Source organism: Papaver somniferum, chromosome 2 (assembly GCF_003573695.1).
Source record: "Papaver somniferum cultivar HN1 chromosome 2, ASM357369v1, whole genome shotgun sequence".
Taxonomy (NCBI): domain Eukaryota; kingdom Viridiplantae; phylum Streptophyta; class Magnoliopsida; order Ranunculales; family Papaveraceae; genus Papaver; species Papaver somniferum.
The window spans coordinates 196,041,512-196,059,297 of NC_039359.1; the positions used below are offsets into that span (position 1 = coordinate 196,041,512).

The following is a 17,786-nucleotide window of genomic DNA, read 5'->3' on the forward strand; positions in this document are numbered from 1 at the left end:
TTCTTCGTCTGTTATCCGAACGACACATTCGAGTAGTCCATTCTGCGTAACTTTTCGAGATATATCCAATGGTACTAGTTTCATATCGAAATCGTTGTTAGATTAATTTCTATTAATTAACGTTCGTGTTAAATTAACCGAGTTATTAGAGGCTAAGACGTCTCTTGACTAGTCTGATAGAGTTGACGAGCTTGAGGATCCTTACATGTGAGAGGCTTCTCCCTCGTATATAATAACCTATAAAATTGTTGTTGTTTAAACACCAAAGAATAAGAGTGTTTATGTATCCTTTCTTACTAATTAATGATCAAGATTAAGTTTTCATTGCTCTTCTAAATTTCTACCCCATGAACTTAACAATTTCATTTCTTGTAAACCTCTGACGTGATAGATTATCCAGTGATATCACTTGTTATCTTCCCTTTAGGTCCACGGAAAAGGTTGTGATGTCGTTTCACGCGTCAAGAAAATACTCGTTAGGGTTATTTCATTTTTCAAAAAAAAGTACTAGTTAAGTTCCATTAGTGAAAATTAAAATGTATCCTTCGTAAAAATATTTTTAAAAATTGAAAATGTAAGAATATGAATCCTGTCAACATGAGGAAACTGAGGAGGGAAATAAATCTCCTAAATTATGATCAATGCTTGGTCAGTGAAAAATATAATTAAAATAAATAAATATTTATATAATAGACATCCTACCCTGTTTAATCTAACCGATCGTACTTACTGTTAGAGCACTACTCGGTCGAACTCGCAAGCATTGCTATCTCAAGCTTGTTGTCGAGTTTAGTTGCCAAAACTATAAGTCTTGATTTCTAGTCTACTCATAGCTAAGGTCTCGGACTAGGATAGAAAGTGTAGTTGAGTTCTAGACTCCATGGCGATCATCATACAAAGATGAAGAACTACTCAAGGAACTGGTGGAACTTCATCGACTAAAAGGTATGTGGATACTTGAACTTATCTATCACTCAAAAGTCTATCTACTTTATCTCCTATCTTGGGACAAAAGTCGTACTGCTGTATAGACTATGATTATACACATTTGCTATTTCGAGCCGAGTTTATCTCGCCTATCTATTTCTCGAAATATGTGTTGGTAAGCTTTCACTTTGGCCAAGTTCATCTTTACTAGTGACGAAAGTCATATTAGTTTCAATTACTTGAAAATCTCTTTGAAGAAAAATAGCTTGTGAATAACAACTACATACGTCCTCTAAGAATGTTTCAATGATTGAAACGAGAGTTTACAATATAACCTTGAAAGGATATAAACATTGTGTGATAATTCATACGTGTGTAAGTCATTATTCCTTGAACCAAAGTATGCGTACTTTGCTGCTCAGGAAAACCGGAAATGAAATCCGCGTACCAGTACGCGTACTGTCGGAAGTTCACATCCTGTGAATTTCTGCTGGAGTTTGTGAACTGAAAACAAATTTATTCCGGGTACTTAAGTCTGCATACCAGTATGCGTACTTAAGTGGGTTAGTTTCTAAAAACGATTATTCGTGAACTTAAACTTATATAAACTAAGGAATGCATACTTGCAAACCTTGTCTATAAAGTTCATGAATTGATTCGAGTGAATCAAATCGTTTTGCTTCGATTGTGTCTTATATATTTTTATGAGATCTAAGCAATTGTACAACTCTGTAACTAGTTCTCTTGAGTCATTTGAAATAGTTATGGTTAAGATGAATTTGGTTGATATGAAAGTGCTCATAAGGCTAACCATTTGGTTAACTACTGTTGAACCAACTAAGTGTACATGTTTGGGTACGGTTACACAAACCTAAATAAATGTGTATTTCATTTGTGTGTAACAAGCTAAGTTCGATCTAACGGTTGAAAGATATTAGTTTTAATCTAATCAGGTTTTCATCTAACGGTGAATATTGATTGCTTTGTTACCAAGGTAACTTAGATTGCAAACCCTGATTTCAAAGACTATATAAAGGAGAACTCTAGCAACTGGGAAACCTAATCCCCACACCTTATATGTGATACTAGTTGGATTAGCTAGAGTCGATTCTCCTTTAACCTTAGGTTTCTATCGAGACCCTGTAATTTAACGACTTGAAGACTTCATTGGGATTGTGAAGCCAGACCCAACTATTTTCTCTGTAGTTGCGTGATCTGATCTTGTTGTTTCTATCATGTTTGAGTACAATTGTAAGATTGGCTTGAGATTGATTTCTACGATATGCAAGATATAAAAGAAGTCACAAACATCTTCGTCTCATCATTTGTGATTCCGCAATATGTTCTTTCGCTAGTCGATTAAGATTATTGTGAGGTGATTGATAATTCTAGGCTGTTCTTAGGAATATAATTCTGGGTTATCAATTGGTTCATGTTCACCTTGATTTGTCAAAAGACGGAACAAAAAATCGTAGGTATTTATGTGGGAGACAGATTTATCTATTACCGTAGACTTTTCTGTGTGATACAAACTTGTTTATTAAATTCTTCGACTTTGGGTCGTAACAACTCTTAGTTGTGGGTGAGATCAGCTAAGGGAATCAAGTGCGTAGTATCCTGTTGGGATCATAGACGTAAGTAGCGCAACTGTACCTTGGATCAGTGTGAGATTGATTGGGATTCAACTACAGTCCAGATCGAAGTTAGTTTGTAGTAGGCTAGTGTCTGTAGCGGCTTAATACAATGTGTGTTCAATCTGGACTAGGTCTCGGGGTTTTTTCTGTATTTGCGGTTTCCTCATTAACAAAACTTCTGGTGTCTGTGTTATTTCTTTTCCGCATTATATTTGGTTATATAATTGAAATATCACAGGTTGTGCGTTGAATCTATCAATTGGGAAATCCAACATTTGGTTGTTGATTGAAATTGATTGATCCTTGAACGTTGGTCTTTGGTACCATTCAAGTGATTTCTCTTGTATTCAATTAGACTCGCAGATTTCTATTTGCTTGAGTAAGTATTGAATCGAGAAAGTGAGATATAACTCTTTGATATACTTTTATTAAGATTGAGTGTGACTGTCTAGTTGATTCTCTTAAAAGTATATTGGAGTTTTTCCATACAGATTGCTAAGAGAAATATTGGGTGTGGTTGTTAGACCCCTGCTTCTTCAATTGGTATCAGAGCAGGAAAACATGTTTAAAGACCTCATAAGTATGTGCTTGTAGCAATCTGACTCTATGGACAGTAAAGTCTCTATAAACGCTTCACCAGGGATAAATTCTGATTGTAGAGAAAGTTCTGAAAAAACTAGTTATTCTCCAGAATAAGTTGGATGAACAAATTCGGATCAACACTGATCTTGTTGCAGAAATTGCATTGTATAAGGATTTGAAGTCTGTTAAAATTCCTTCAATGGATTTGAATAACTCTGTTTATTCTTCTCTGAATAATAGTCATATGTCAGATGATAAACAAGGTATAGGCTTTGTAACACCTGATAGTACTCAAAACTGCTCTTACGAGATTAAAGATGTTGGTCCATGTTTGTTATGTGACTCTTACAATCACTTTCAACATACTTATATGTCCTTCCGGAAAAGCCTAAAAGTTGCAAGTAATCTTCATAAGAAATCTGAACAACGGTTTTCTTCTCTAAAAGGATGTATAAAACTAACACGAAATCCTAAACAGGATAATAGTGTTAGTATGGGAGCTTTTTCTTTAAAATCAACATCTCCCTTTCAATGGTTTCTTGATAGTCGATGTAGCCGACATATGACAGGTGATCTCACGTGGTTTGTTTCTTCAAATGACTATGAAGGAGGTCCGGTGACATTTGGAGATGGGAGTTGCTGCTACATAAGCAAGAAGGGGATGATCAAACTTCCCGGCGTTCCTGAAATCCATGATGTAATATACGTAAAAGGTATGATTGCAAATTTTCTTCCTATTAGTAAAATTTATGACAAAGGCCATCGAGTTGTTTTCAATGCAAATGGATGTGACATTGTAGACAAAACTGGGAAAGTAATTTTTCATGGAACTCGTAGTAAAAACAACTGTTATCTTTTGGATACTCAGTTCCGTAACTGTTGCAATTTGACTAAGGTGGAATCTACACATCTTTGGCATGAGCGTTTTGGTCACATCAATTATCGTCTTCTAACTAAGATCATTAACAAAGCACTTGTTAGAGGTGTTTCCAAAATCAACGTAAAGATTGATGGTGTATGTGGTGCCTGTCAAAAGGGTAAACAAACGAAAGTTCACCATAAATCATCTCGAGATATTCTCACTAAATCTCCACTTGATTTAATTCATATGGACCTCTTCGGACCTATTCAACAACCCACGGTTGCTGGTAAGAAGTATGTTTTAGTTATGGTAGATGATTACACCAGATTCACTTGGGTTGCATTTCTATCTCATAAGAATGAAACCCTTGATGAATTCAAGACTATTGTTAAAAGAATCCAGAACGAACAAGGTCGCAAACTAAGAAGCGACCGTGGAACTGAATTCAAGGACAGTAAGGTGTTTGAATTTTATGACGAACTGGGGATTATTCAACAATATTCACCACCCATTACTCCTCAAGCCAATGGAGTTGCAGAAAGAAAAAACAGGAACATTCAGGAAATGGCCAGGGTAATGCTCCATAACAAAAACTTACCGTTAAGGTTTTTGGGAGAAGCTGTCTTTACAGCATGTTATTTGATCAACCGTGCCTACCTACGGTCTAAAACCCTAAAAACTCCTTATGAGTTGTGGTACGGTAGAAAACCCAACTTGCACTATCTTAGAGTTTTCAGAAGTAAGTGATACATTCTAAAAGATCGAGAACAGAGAGGAAAATTTGATACTAAAATTGATGAAAGTATCTTCCTTGGCTATCCCTCTGATAGTTGTGGTTTTTGAGTGTTTAATCTCAGAACCCAAGTTATGATGGAGTCTGCTAATGTTATTACCGATGATATTATTAATTTTCATCATGATAATCCTCCTGCTGAATTGCTTCCAACTAAGATAATTGAGAAAGTCAAAGAAATCCCAGAATCAGTTGAAGTCATTCCAACTGTTACTGATCCCGATATTTCTAGTGACGAGGAGAAGAGCACTGATCAGGCTATTCCTGTTGAACAAGAGCGTGTCCCTCCTCGACACCTCTGAGTTCAAAGGAATCATGATCCCAACAGTATTATTGGAGGTAGAGATTCTACTGCTAAGACAAGAGGACAACTTCAAAATATTTGCAATTTTTTTGTTGTTATTTTTCACAAGTAGAACCGAGAAATATTGATGAAGCTCTTAGCGATCCCTTTTGAGTGAATGAATGAAGAGTTAAATCAAATACAAGACGTATGGGAACTAGTACCTTGTCTCTCCAATATCAATATTGTTGGTAATGGATATTCAAGAATAAGTCTGATGAATTTGGCACAATTGTCAGAAATAAAGCCAGACTTGTCACTCAAGGATATTCATAGATTGAAGGTATTGTATTTGATGAAACCTTTGCTCTTGTGGCACGCCTTGAGTCCATTCGGTTGTTATTAGATCATGCTTGTTTTCTTAAGATTAAGCTGTTTCAAATGGACATAAAATACGTGTTCCTAAACGGGAATTTAAAGGAGAACTTTATGTCGCTCAACCTAAGGGTTTTGAAAACCCTGATTTCCCAGATCATGTTCTTAAGCTTAAAAAGGCATTATATGGGTTAAAACAAGCACCTAGGGCCTGGTTCGAAAAACTTACTACTTCTCTTCTTAGGAAAGGTTTTTCGAGAGGCGGAGCTGATAAAACCTTGTTTACCAAATGGAGTGGGAAAGATGTTGTCATTTCTCAAGTCTATGCAGATGATATCATCTATGGTTCAACTTCTGAGAAACTTTTAAAAGATTTCCAAGTCTCTCTTAGCAAAGAATTTGAAATGGGCAATGTTGGTGAATTAAAGTTCTTCTTAGGATTACAAATTCAGCAACATAAGGATGGAATTTACTTATCTCAAGAAAAATATGCAAAGGATCTTGTCTCAAGGTTCGGTCTGGATAATTCAACTCCAAAACTGACACCTATGCCCAACACTGGTAAACTACACAGAGATGAGAAAGGAGTAATGTGGATCAAAAAATGTATCGATCTATTATTGGTAGCCTTTTATATCTTATAGCTACTAGACCTGATATTGCTTTTAGTGTTGGTTGTTGTGCTAGATTTCAGGCTAACCCAAAGGAATCTCATCTTGCAGCTGCAAAAAGGATCATACAATATGTGAATCACACGGTCGGGTATGGTCTATATTACACTTTTGATATTAACACTGACCTTTCTGCTTATTCTGATGTTGATTGGGCAGGATGTGTAGAAGACAGAAAAAGTACATTAGGGGATTTCTATTACGTAGGACTGAATCTTGTGGCTTGGCATAACAAGAAACAAAATTCACAATCCCTCTCCACATGTGAAGCAAAATATACTTCTGCCGGCTCATGTTGTACTCAACCTTCTCTGGATGAAAAAAATGTTGGCTGATTATGGAATTGATACTGGAATAATGAAGATCTTTTGTGATAACTCTAGCGTGATTCGAATCACTGAGAATCCCGTTGAGTACTCAAGAACAAAGCACATTGATATAAGGTACCATTTTATTCGAGATATCTATGAAAATGGTATCATAAATATGGAATTTTTTCTTTCCAAACAACAATTAGCTGATATTCTTACCAAACCATTAGACACTGCTACATTTCAACACTTAAGGAAGTCTATTGGTGTTTTTTTGGTTCATTAGCTATTCCTAAAACTCTTTCCCCTGTGCTTATCTCGATCATTGGGGTAAGTGAGTTTGGAACTCCAATAAGTGTCTACTTGAATTCTGCATTTGTTTCAGTAGGTTGTTTTTCTTTCAGGTTTCTTAGTGTAATAATCCAAAGAAATCCTTCTTTTCTTGTGAAAGTAAGGTCGCTCTTGTTGTTCCTTCGGGAATGACATTTTATGGGGGAGAGTTCTTAATTGAACTTGTGCTTAATTGACAAATTTTTGTGGGGAGTGCAGCTGTGGAATATTATAAGGGTTATCTTGTATCTTTATAAACTCCTTGATGAATGCATTTAGCTTCGGCTACATGATAACATCTAAAAAGTTGATATGTGCTTTCTTTTGGTCATGAAATGTCTAAATTTCATTAGGATCCCACTAGTTTTCATACCTCTGCCAATTTTATTGATAAAAAGGGGGAGAATTAATGTGTAGTTCACACTACAAATACATATGATTTTCGGATCATTATGTAAGGGGGAGTGGTTTCCATGTGAGATGGAGTATTGAGTAGGGGGTGATACATATCACCATAGTATTGTTGTCGAAGTTGTGATACAAATGAACTTTGATACCGTATAATAATACTATGACACTGTGTAACAATGATTGAGAACTTTTGTTTTCTCATTGTTATAACTACGGATTTTCAACAACGATGATGTTAAACTTACAACCTTTAGAATCATTGGAGTACATGGAAGCGACGAAGATTTCGAGTAATGTTGAAGAACCAAGGAGATCATGCATGTGTAAGAGAAGCTACAAAAGTTTATTTACTTATTTTGTATTCCATATGTATTGATAGTTTTGTCACTAAAATTGACAAAGGGGAAGATTGTTAGAGCACTGATCGGTCGAACTCGCAAGCATTGCTATCTCAAGATTGTTGTCAAGTTTAGTTTCCAAAACTATAAGTCTTGATTTCTAGTCTACTCATAGCTAAGTCTCAAACTAGGATAGAAAGTGTAGTTCAACTGTAGATTCCATGGCGATCATCATACAAAGACGAAGAAATACTCAAGGAACTGGTGGAACTTCATCGACTAAAAGGTATGTGGAGACTTGAACTTATCTATCACTCAAAAGTCTATATACTCTATCTCTTATCTTGAGACAAAAGTCGTACTGCTATATAGACTATGATTATATACATTTGCTATTTCGAGCCGAGTTTATCTCTCCTATATGTTTCTTGAAATATGTGTTGGTAAGCTTTCGCTTCGGCCAAGTTCATCTTTACTAGTGACGAAAGTCATATTAGTTTGAATTACTTGAAAATCACTTTGACGAAAAATAGCTTGTGAACAACAACTATATAACGTCCTCTAAGAATGTTTTAATGATTGAAATGAGAGTTTAGAATATAACCTTGAAATGATATAAACATTGTGTGATAACTCATACGTGTGTAAGTTCTTATTCCTTGAACCAAAGTATGCGTACTTTACTGCTCAGGAAAACCGGAACTGAAGTCCGCGTACCAGTACGCGTACTGTCGGAAGTTCAAATCCCGTGAATTTCTTCTGGAGTTTGTGAACTGAAAACAAACTTATTCCGGATACTTAAGCCCGCGTACCAGTATGCGTACTTAAGTGGGTTAGTTTCTAAAAACGATTATTCGTGAACTTAAACTTATATAAACTAAGGAATGCATACTTGCAAACCGTGTCTATAAAGTTCATGAATTGATTTGAGTGAATCAAATCGTTTTGCTTCGATTGTGTCTTATATACTTCTATGAGATCTAATCAATTGAAAAACTCTCTAACTAGTTCTCTTGAGTCATTTAAACTAGTTATGGTTAAGATGAATATGGTTGATATGAAAGTGCTCATAAGGCTAACTATTTGGTTAACTATTCTTGAATCAACTAAGTGTACATGCTTAGGTACGGTTACACAAACCTGAATAAACGTGCATTTCATTTGTGTGTAACAAGCTAAGTACGATCTAACGATTGAAAGATATTAGCTTGAATCTAATTAGGTTTTCATCTAACGGTGAATATTGAATGCTTTGTTACCAAGGTAACTTAGATTGCAAACCCTGATTTGTTTTTTTTACTCGGTCAAATAAAATTAAAAAAGGTGAAAAACTGTACAGGTACTAGGTCTTCCTAATGACTAGCCGTGAGGCCACTCACAGGAAAACCTATTTGAAGCGATAATAAACCCTTCCAGGTCATTCCACAGATGGAATAAAACCTGGCCTACCCTCATAAAACTCAAAAATATCCTCAGCCAGCAAACAGGCTTGCTTGGCCGAGGCATCAGCTGAGAAATTAACCTCCCTATAGCTATGAATATAACGAACGTTGATGTAGTAAGATTTCGCAATGTTCCACTTCTGCACCAGCTGCCAAGGCAGATCACCCTTTTGAAAAGCTTGTATGCAACTCTTCGAATCAGAACGAATGCAAATACTCCGCATATTCCATCTATTATCCACAATCGCACCATAAATAATAGCACATACTTCCGCATACAAATTGGTTTTCCAACCAAGGCCAACACAAAGAACACCAAGCACCTCCGAACTTGCATCACGGAAAAGAACACCTGAACCAGCTTGGCCTGGGTTTCCGAAAGATGCACCATCACAACAGATCATGATTTCATCTTGATTAGGAGGAGTCCAACTAATCTCAATTGGGGTAGACCTTTTGCATGATCTATGCCGTACCTTGAAATAATTCAGAATGCATAACTCCTCTAAAGTATTATACATGTGGACCTTCATTCTAATTGAATTATCACGAATTATTTGATAAACTCTCCCTTTAAAACCAAGCCATTGAACTGCCATATTATCAAAATAAGACTTATTGCGTAACTTCCATAATTCCGTGACAATTGCAAGATTTGCAACTAACCACAGGTCCTTTATCATTCTGCTTCGACCCTTAGCAGCCTTATACGAGTCCACCAGGTCTTCACTTGGTTGCAGCTTGAAAATTCCAGCCACCCAAGCCCAAATCCTCCTAGCAACTTTGCAATGCCAAGTGATGTGGCTAAGAGTTTCGCAACTTTTCCTGCATAAGCGGCACATAGTATGGATGCTCTTACTTGTCTTCTTAATAATATTGTCTTCACTAGCACAACATTGCTTGGCCCAAATCTTCCAGTATTGCACACTCAAGGTAGGGTGCACAACCTGTCTAGTAAACAGATTTGCACAAGGCACAACTTCTGTCGGCGTCTTAAGAGCGGCCTTAGACGACTTAACTGAAAAAACGCCTTTGGTATCTAAATCCCAAATTTTATAATCCTCACCACCAGCAATAACAGGCAAATTTTCAACATCAATATTACAACGAATCATCAAATCTCTTGTTTTTTCAGGAATAACCCAAACACCATCAAAAATGATATCACTTACTTTAGCCTTAAAATCATTAGGGCCTTTGGAAGTGATGCCAAGTCTTTGCGCAATAGAAAAATCACCACACCAATTATCAAAAAATAGGGAAGTATTAGCACCATTACCTATAATTGAGCGTGTATGCTTCTGCACAAAATTGTAAACCAAGCGAATTCCAGGAGAAACCGAAGAACCCAACTTATAATTTATCAGATTGCCATGGACCTTAAAGTATTTGGCCCTCAAAAATCTGGTTCAAATCTTGTTTGAATCCCGAATAGAAATCCAAAGCTTCATTAGCATAGCCCTATTAAAATCATTTAACTTCTTAATGCCAAGACCACCTTCACGCTTTGAGAGACATAGATCATCATATAGAACCGTAAAATATATACGTTTCTCAGCATCACCGGACCAAAGAAAATTACTAATGGCCCTTTCAACTTGCTTAATAACCTTGCATGGACATTTGTAAACAGCCATAGAATGAATAACATAGCTAGAAATCACCTACATAATTAGCACAAGACTCGCCTGAAATGATAAAAGTTTATCTTTCCAGCCAGCCAGCTTGTCCATAATCTTCTCAACAACTTGGCCAACATGAATATGCCGAAAAATACCAGGCTTCAATTGAATACCTAAGTATTTATCTGGAAACATAGCTCTCTCCATACCCAAATAGTTAGAAATAGCAATAGCACGATAAATTCTATCACCTCCAAAACAAAACTTGCTCTTTGCATAGTTTACGTACTGGCCAAACGCATGTTCATACAAAACAAGCATATTCTTCAAATTTTGCAAATTATGAAGATTACCTCTGCAGAATATAAGGATATCATCCGCAAAAAGCAAGTGTGTAGGCGCCACACCTTTTTTACTAACCATAACATTCATACTATGATTTGCAAACAACTTGAAAAGATTGTGACTTAAACCATCTTCAATAAGAACAAATATCAAAGGTGAGAGAGGATCACCTTGACGCAGACCTCTAGTAATACTGAAATAACCTTCAGGGCAGCCATTAATCATGACAGAAATCCGAGCTGAGCTAAGGATATTAAGAACCCACATGCACCAAGAATCAGAAAAGACATATTGACGAAAGACTTCATCTATGAAATCCCAACTTACCGTTTCAAAAGCTTGAGAAATATCCAGTTTGAGGCCAACATTCCCATGATTCCTTTCCGTATTAATCTCATTGATCAATTCAGACGCCAAAGCTATATTCTCATGTATGTTTCTACCCTTCATAAACGCCACTTGCTCTTCCGAGATCAACTTATTTAGCACAATACCAATCCTGGTAGCCATAATCTTAGTAATGATCTTGAAGAAAAAATTACTCAAGCCAATTGGCCTATAATCTTTAATAGCATCAGATTTGTTATTTGTTGGAATAAGAACAATAAAAATAGAGTTAATGCCATTGGGAATTTTACGCATAGACCAACAGTTTGCAATGGCATTAAAGAGATCTCTAGAAATAATGTCCCCACACTGTCTATAGAAAGAACCTGTGAATCCAGCTGGGCCAGGCGCAGAATCCGCTCCCAAGTCAAAAACCGCCACTCTAACTTCCTCCAAAGACGGAATAGCATCCATATAAGCACTCTCAGCAACTGAAATGATCTCATGTTCAATATCAAACAAAACTGGATCAATATGAACGTCACCACCATTGAACTTGGCCTGATAATGATTAACAATGAAATCCTTTATCTCATCCTGCAAAAACTGAAATGCTCTCTGCAAATCCTGATTTGAAAGACTATATAAAGGAGAACTCTAGCAACTGGGAAACCTAATCCCCACACCTTCTGTGTGATACTAGTTGTATTAGCTAGAGTCGATTCTCCTTTAACCTTAGGTTTATATCGAGACCCTGTAGGTTAACGACTTGAAGACTTCATTGGGATTGTGAAGCCAGACCCAACTATTTTCTTTGTAGTTACGTGATATGATCTTGTTGTTTCTATCGTGTTTGAGTACAATCGTAAGATTGGATTGAGATTGATTTCTCCGATAGGCAAGATATAAAAGAAGTCACAAACATCTTCGTCTCATCGTTTTTGATTCCGCAATATCTTCTTTCGCTAGTCGATTAACATTATTGTGAGGTGGTTGATAATTCTAGGCTGTTCTTCTGGAATATAAGTCCGGGTTATCAATTGGTTCATGTTCACCTTGATTTATCAAAAGACGAAACAAAAACTTGTAGGTATTTTTGTGGGAGAAAGATTTATCTATTACCATAGACTTTTCTGCGTGATACAAATTTGTTTATTGAAGTCTTCGACTTTGGGTCGTAGAAACTCTTAGTTGTGGGTGAGATCAGCTAAGGAAATCAAGTGTGTAGTATCCTGCTGGGATCAGAGACGTAAGGAGCGCAACTGTACCTTGGATCAGTGTGAGATTGATTGGGGTTCAACTACAGTCCATACCGAAGTTAGTTTGTAGTAGGCTAGTGTATGTAGCGGCTTAATACAGTATGTGTTCAATCTAGACTAGGTCTCGGGGTTTTTATATATTTGCGGTTTCCTCATTAACAAAACTTCTGGTGTGTGTGTGTTATTTATTTTCCTCATTATATTTGGTTATATAATTGAAGTATCACAGGTTGTGCGTTGAATCGATCAATTGGGAAATCCAACCTTTGGTTATTGATTGCATTTGTATGATCCTTGAACATTGTTCCTTGGTACCGTTCAAGTGATTTCTCTTGTATTCAATTAGACTCGCAGATTTCTATTTGCTTGAGTAAGTATTGAATCGAGAAAGTGAGATATAACTCTTTGATATACTTTTATTAAGATTGAGTCTGACTGTCTAGTTGATTCTCTTAAAAGTATATTGGAGTTTTTCCATACAGATTGCTAAGCGAAATATTGGGTGTGGTTGTTAGACCCCCGCTTTTTCACTTGCTTTCCTCCTTCCTAAAAATTTATCGACATTTATCTTCTTGGTACGAAAAACTCTAGGTTTTTATAAAAGTATTTGATTAATGATAATCTTATTTCCTTTGTCTAAAATAAAAACACTCCTAAGCGACATTACTAATTCGAAAAATCATGATCGCAAGGCATGTAAGATTGTGTATACAGAAACGCTATGGGTATGAGGGAAGAAGAATCCATCTTAATGGAACTCGATCAATATATGCACATTATAAATACATGAGCCGGTGTTTTTGATTCGTGATTGTATACAATATAATTGTTCTTATCTCTCCTCTATTTTTTCCTTCTGTCTAAGCCAAAAACCTAGCCTCCGACCAGATTTAAGCAAGATTTCTTCTCTTTTTTAAGTTTTAATAGTAACTTTTTAATAGAACAATTTTTTTATTGTTTTTGTATGTCCTTAGGAATATTTCTTCGCTATTTGGAGCGAATTTATTCGCCATTTGGGGATATTTTGTCTTCCCTTTGAGGGATATTTATTCAAACCTTGATCGCTGGTTCGTTGCTTGTTATTATCGATTCAAGAACGTCGATGATTCAACACAGTATTGCTTTAAATCCATGTTTAATCAAAGGGATTTAGGGCATCTAGTTATGTTTGGGTTTACAAGATTATGAGAAAATTACTCATTTATTTTAGGAGCATCTCTTATTGAATAAAAAGAAAATCAGATTAAATGGAAGGAATCGATTCTGGATATTACCATCATTCATCTCTCTTACATATACAAAAATCGGAAGTCGTTATGGTTTATGGCTCTTTCTCTTCGCGATTTATAAATAGAAGTAATTACTTGTAATTGATATCTTTATTTGTGTTAGGTATCTCAAGTTTGGTTGTCATATTTTAGTATCAAAACTCATCCAGAGTCGCTTGATTAAATACTATAGTCAACTTTGTTTAGGTTAGACTAGAAAGTCCAGGAATGCTGAGACATAGAAGTATTACTCCGAAGAACTGAAGAATGAGAAGAAGTAACGACTACAACGACGACATCATCCTTCAACTTGAGGTTAGTAATATTGACTTGAATGTTTTTTAATTATTAACTTATCATTCAAGTCGTGTTATATTGAAAACATAACATGCGAAGCTTGTATATAAATAATACTCTAGTAGATAGACATGATCACAATAGTATGGTCATAGTATTAAGGAATTATATTACGAAGTATAACACTTATCTTTTGAATTTCGTAGATATGAGATCGACATAAACTTATACATAGTATTATAATTATGTGTATGGATTTATGGTGAAGCCTTCATCCTAGGAAACGATGTATTACATTAATTTGTTTAAATGAAGTAAGTTTGTGAACTTGTTTCATGAATTGAAAGGGAAATCAATAGGTATATTGGTCCGGCTATTCATTGCATATTCTTTGGATGACCAATATGTGTGAGTTGGTGGAACTGATTTTAGCTCAGGTTATGTATATTGGTATAACCGATCACAATACAATACCGAGACTTATGATTTGGTATGATCGGTTCTGGTAATTGGTGTAACCTATCCTAAGTAATCACCATGAGATGGTATGATGGATCCTTGTAATTGATGTGACCGATTCTGGTAGTTGGTGTGACCGATCTTTGTAATTGGTATAACCGATCCTAGTGACTGGTATGACCGATCACAAGAAGTATTTTGTAGAACCGATCCATGTGATTGGTATAACCGATTCGAATCCATGTATGTGACTTGATAGGACCGATCACAACTAACCATTGTGACTTGGTATGACCGATCACATAGTAGTCTTAGAATATTTTGGTAGAACCAATTCTAAACTTATTCGGAAGTGTGGTGGAACCGATTCCAAGATGCAAATCCGATTTTCCATGATTTACATATTTTCTTGATGAACTTGTGTAGATTCGGAATTAGGGTTTGTTGTGTAAAGATGTCAACATACTTTGAACATGAGCATTAACTCTTATCATTTATTGTTCAAAGATATTCCTTGGTACTCAAGGTGATCGTGTACCGAAATAAATTAAGAATCTTTTAATTAAGGTTTTTGGTTTTACATGCTTTAATTACCAGCAATTAATGCATATCTTTAGAGAATAGAAACTAGTAATGTGCATTTAATAATTGGAGATTTTCTATGAGAGATTTCAGAAAATGTTGGACTACATTTATCAGAATCGGGAAAACTGAATTTGGGCATTCATTGCATATCTTAAGAATATTTTCAGTTTTGGAAATTCCTTGGTGTCCAAACAACCTTGGTCTATAAATACCTAATTTTGCATTTCTAGCAAACTATCCTAAGAGCCAGGAAAACTACATTTTCTTGTTGTTTCTGGTGGAGCCGTCTATTCGGAGAGGAAAGTATCCTAATTAGGTGAAATATCTTACGACCGATCGTTTAAAAAAATTGTAGGATCAAGAAGCTCTACGAGTACCGTTGGTGGGAAACTAGATAATTGCAGTGTTATTTGTTTTCAATTAATAATTTGATTGAATAATGGTTGTTTAAACTTGATTGCACCTAGTTTGTTTATTCTTGAGAATCTTCTCTTCTGATATAAGATTCACTCAGACTAGATCAAAGTATCGAAGAGATATTTAGAACTGTTGTTAGATCTAAAGACATCTTGTGATAATCCATTGTTAACAGACTTTGTTCTGTGTGTGATTAATCACAAGAGGATTCAAGTGTTGTTGTGCAGGTAATTGAAGGAAATAGAATATTTGAAGACGAAGAATAATTCTTATTATTTTTCGTATCTTGTGGATTTAGTGCACAAACCTTGATCGGCTGGGATCCAACAAGAATCAGTTTATCTTTGATAGATCTGATTGTTTAGTTGCGTGAGATCGGCATCACTTTATAGTTTCTCGTTGAGGTCTATACTAATTGAGTAAACTTGACTATCTAACCAGTCAAAGGAGTTTATTATATTAAACATAAGAGTCTTTGTCAACAACTCATATTATCTTCTAGCAAGATTAATTAGAGTGGTTACCAAACAGATTCTTCCTTTGTTGTTTGGAATACGATCCAAATGACTTGATATTCACGTGCGTAACTCTAGAAGTCGAAAGCGCAGGGATACTGAGGGAGCTAAGTAGCTAGGGATAGTCTGCTTGGTCTCAACTATACGAAGTTGGTATTAGATTTTGTATAGCGGCTTAATTCTGAGAGTATTCAAAACTGGACTAGGTCCCAGGGTTTTTTTGCATTTGCGGTTTCCTCGTTAACAAAATCTTGTTGTCTCTCTTACTTTGTTTTCCGCATTGTAATTGTTATTATAATTAAGTAAAATACACAATTACGTTAACTCCGTAATACTTGATATTGATCCTATAGAGTTTCGGTTATTTCCGAACCTATTATCAAGTATACACTTTGTTGTCGTGTCGTCTCGATCTTGTATCCATAGTCAATCACATAAGTGATCTTGTTGTTGTATTGTCTCGATCTCGTATCCATAGAAGATCACACGAAGTGTGGACCGATTTGTTGTATTGTCTCGACTCAGTCCATAGACGATCACATTTGGTAGAAGAATTATAGGTTGATAAATGAAATATTGTGGTGTATTTGGGTACCCTCGTCTTTTCAAGAGCATTTACTCATCTCCTTTTTATTTTGGACTTAAGCTTCTTAAGTCCAAGCACTATGGTCTCCCCTAAATGTAGGGAAATTTCGCTTCCCCATCCCCTAAATGTAGGGAAATTTCTCAAAATCCATCTAATATGGTCTCCCATATCCCTTCAAAGTAGGGATATCCCTTCCCTATATTTAAAACTGGATTAGATCTAATCCAGGTAGTAGGGAAGGTAAATGTCGTTGAAACTCAGTTTCCGTGTAAAAGTCTGCTTTACGGATACTAAGTTTCCATTTTTAAGTTAAAACGGATATAAGGAATCTGCAACATTGCCACGAAAATAAATAAATAAAGCACGCCCTTGTCTAGTTTCCTGCTTAAGACAACTATATCTAGTTGTGGTTCAGGTTCAGGTTCTATAACTGGATCTAGATAAAATATTTTCGTAGGTTGCTTTTCCTTATAAGTTAGATCTGAATGTTCAGGTTCTAGAGAACTTAGAAGCACATAATAATAACCTGAATACTTGAGGATCCTCAAAGTCAATCAGATTTGACTTACACAACTGACCACAATAAGAGTGGTGATTTTCCTTAAACAAATGTGTCGACCCTAATCTCCTAAAGTAATTAGGTTTAGTCTCAAAACTTAATAACTGACACATTTCAAATTCAAATGTTCCCACAATTGGAAGAAAAATATTTGGTGAGAAAACAAAATCAATCTGGGTATTATTGCCTGTGTAAACCACATCAACCAGAGGATGAGTTTCTAATAACTGAACTTCTTCCTGGACATTATTAGGTTCTGGAGAGCTAGTATGAAGGTAATCTGGCACAATGGTTGAGGCACATATATCAAGTCCCAAGTGAGGGATCTCTACAAGATTCAAAGGTGAAGCACATGGAGAATGATAATGACCCCCAAACTTTGAGTTTTCAGTGTCTCTAGGTAGACTAGTCACAATCTCCCTAATTTCTAGGTCATCAGATTCCTGACAATGGTCAATTGATTCTTCTAAGTTATAATTGGTAGGTACATCCTCACTCATATTTGAACTCTCTACGAGTCTATCTTATTTTTCTAAGGCTAATATTTCTAAATCGCTAGACTTCAAAACAATATTCTCAGAATAAACT

The 17,786-nt window shown here is 35.8% G+C and overlaps 2 protein-coding genes across 2 annotated transcripts in view; both read right to left on the reverse strand.

Moving 5' to 3' along the window:
• Nucleotides 1–8,934: 8,934 nt before the first annotated feature.
• Nucleotides 8,935–10,074, reverse strand: LOC113352556. Its single transcript, XM_026596366.1, has one exon. The coding sequence runs from the start codon at nucleotides 10,072–10,074 to the stop codon at nucleotides 8,935–8,937; it is 1,140 nt and encodes a 379-aa protein (XP_026452151.1).
• A 294-nt stretch (nucleotides 10,075–10,368) lies between these two features.
• The window catches only part of LOC113352557, a 38,314-nt gene continuing 30,896 nt past the window's right edge, over nucleotides 10,369–17,786 (reverse strand). Inside the window, exons 4-6 of the mRNA XM_026596368.1 lie at nucleotides 11,573–11,880; nucleotides 10,717–11,425; nucleotides 10,369–10,623 (exon numbers count right to left, since the gene is read on the reverse strand). Coding sequence (XP_026452153.1) covers nucleotides 10,369–10,623; nucleotides 10,717–11,425; nucleotides 11,573–11,880 — 1,272 coding nt within the window. The remainder of the gene's footprint in view (nucleotides 10,624–10,716; nucleotides 11,426–11,572; nucleotides 11,881–17,786) is intronic.

Excerpts from the sequence above, each read along its gene's own strand:
- LOC113352556 (XM_026596366.1), bottom strand. The coding sequence starts at position 10,074 with ATGATTCGTTGTAATATTGATGTTGAAAATTTGCCTGTTATTGCTGGT.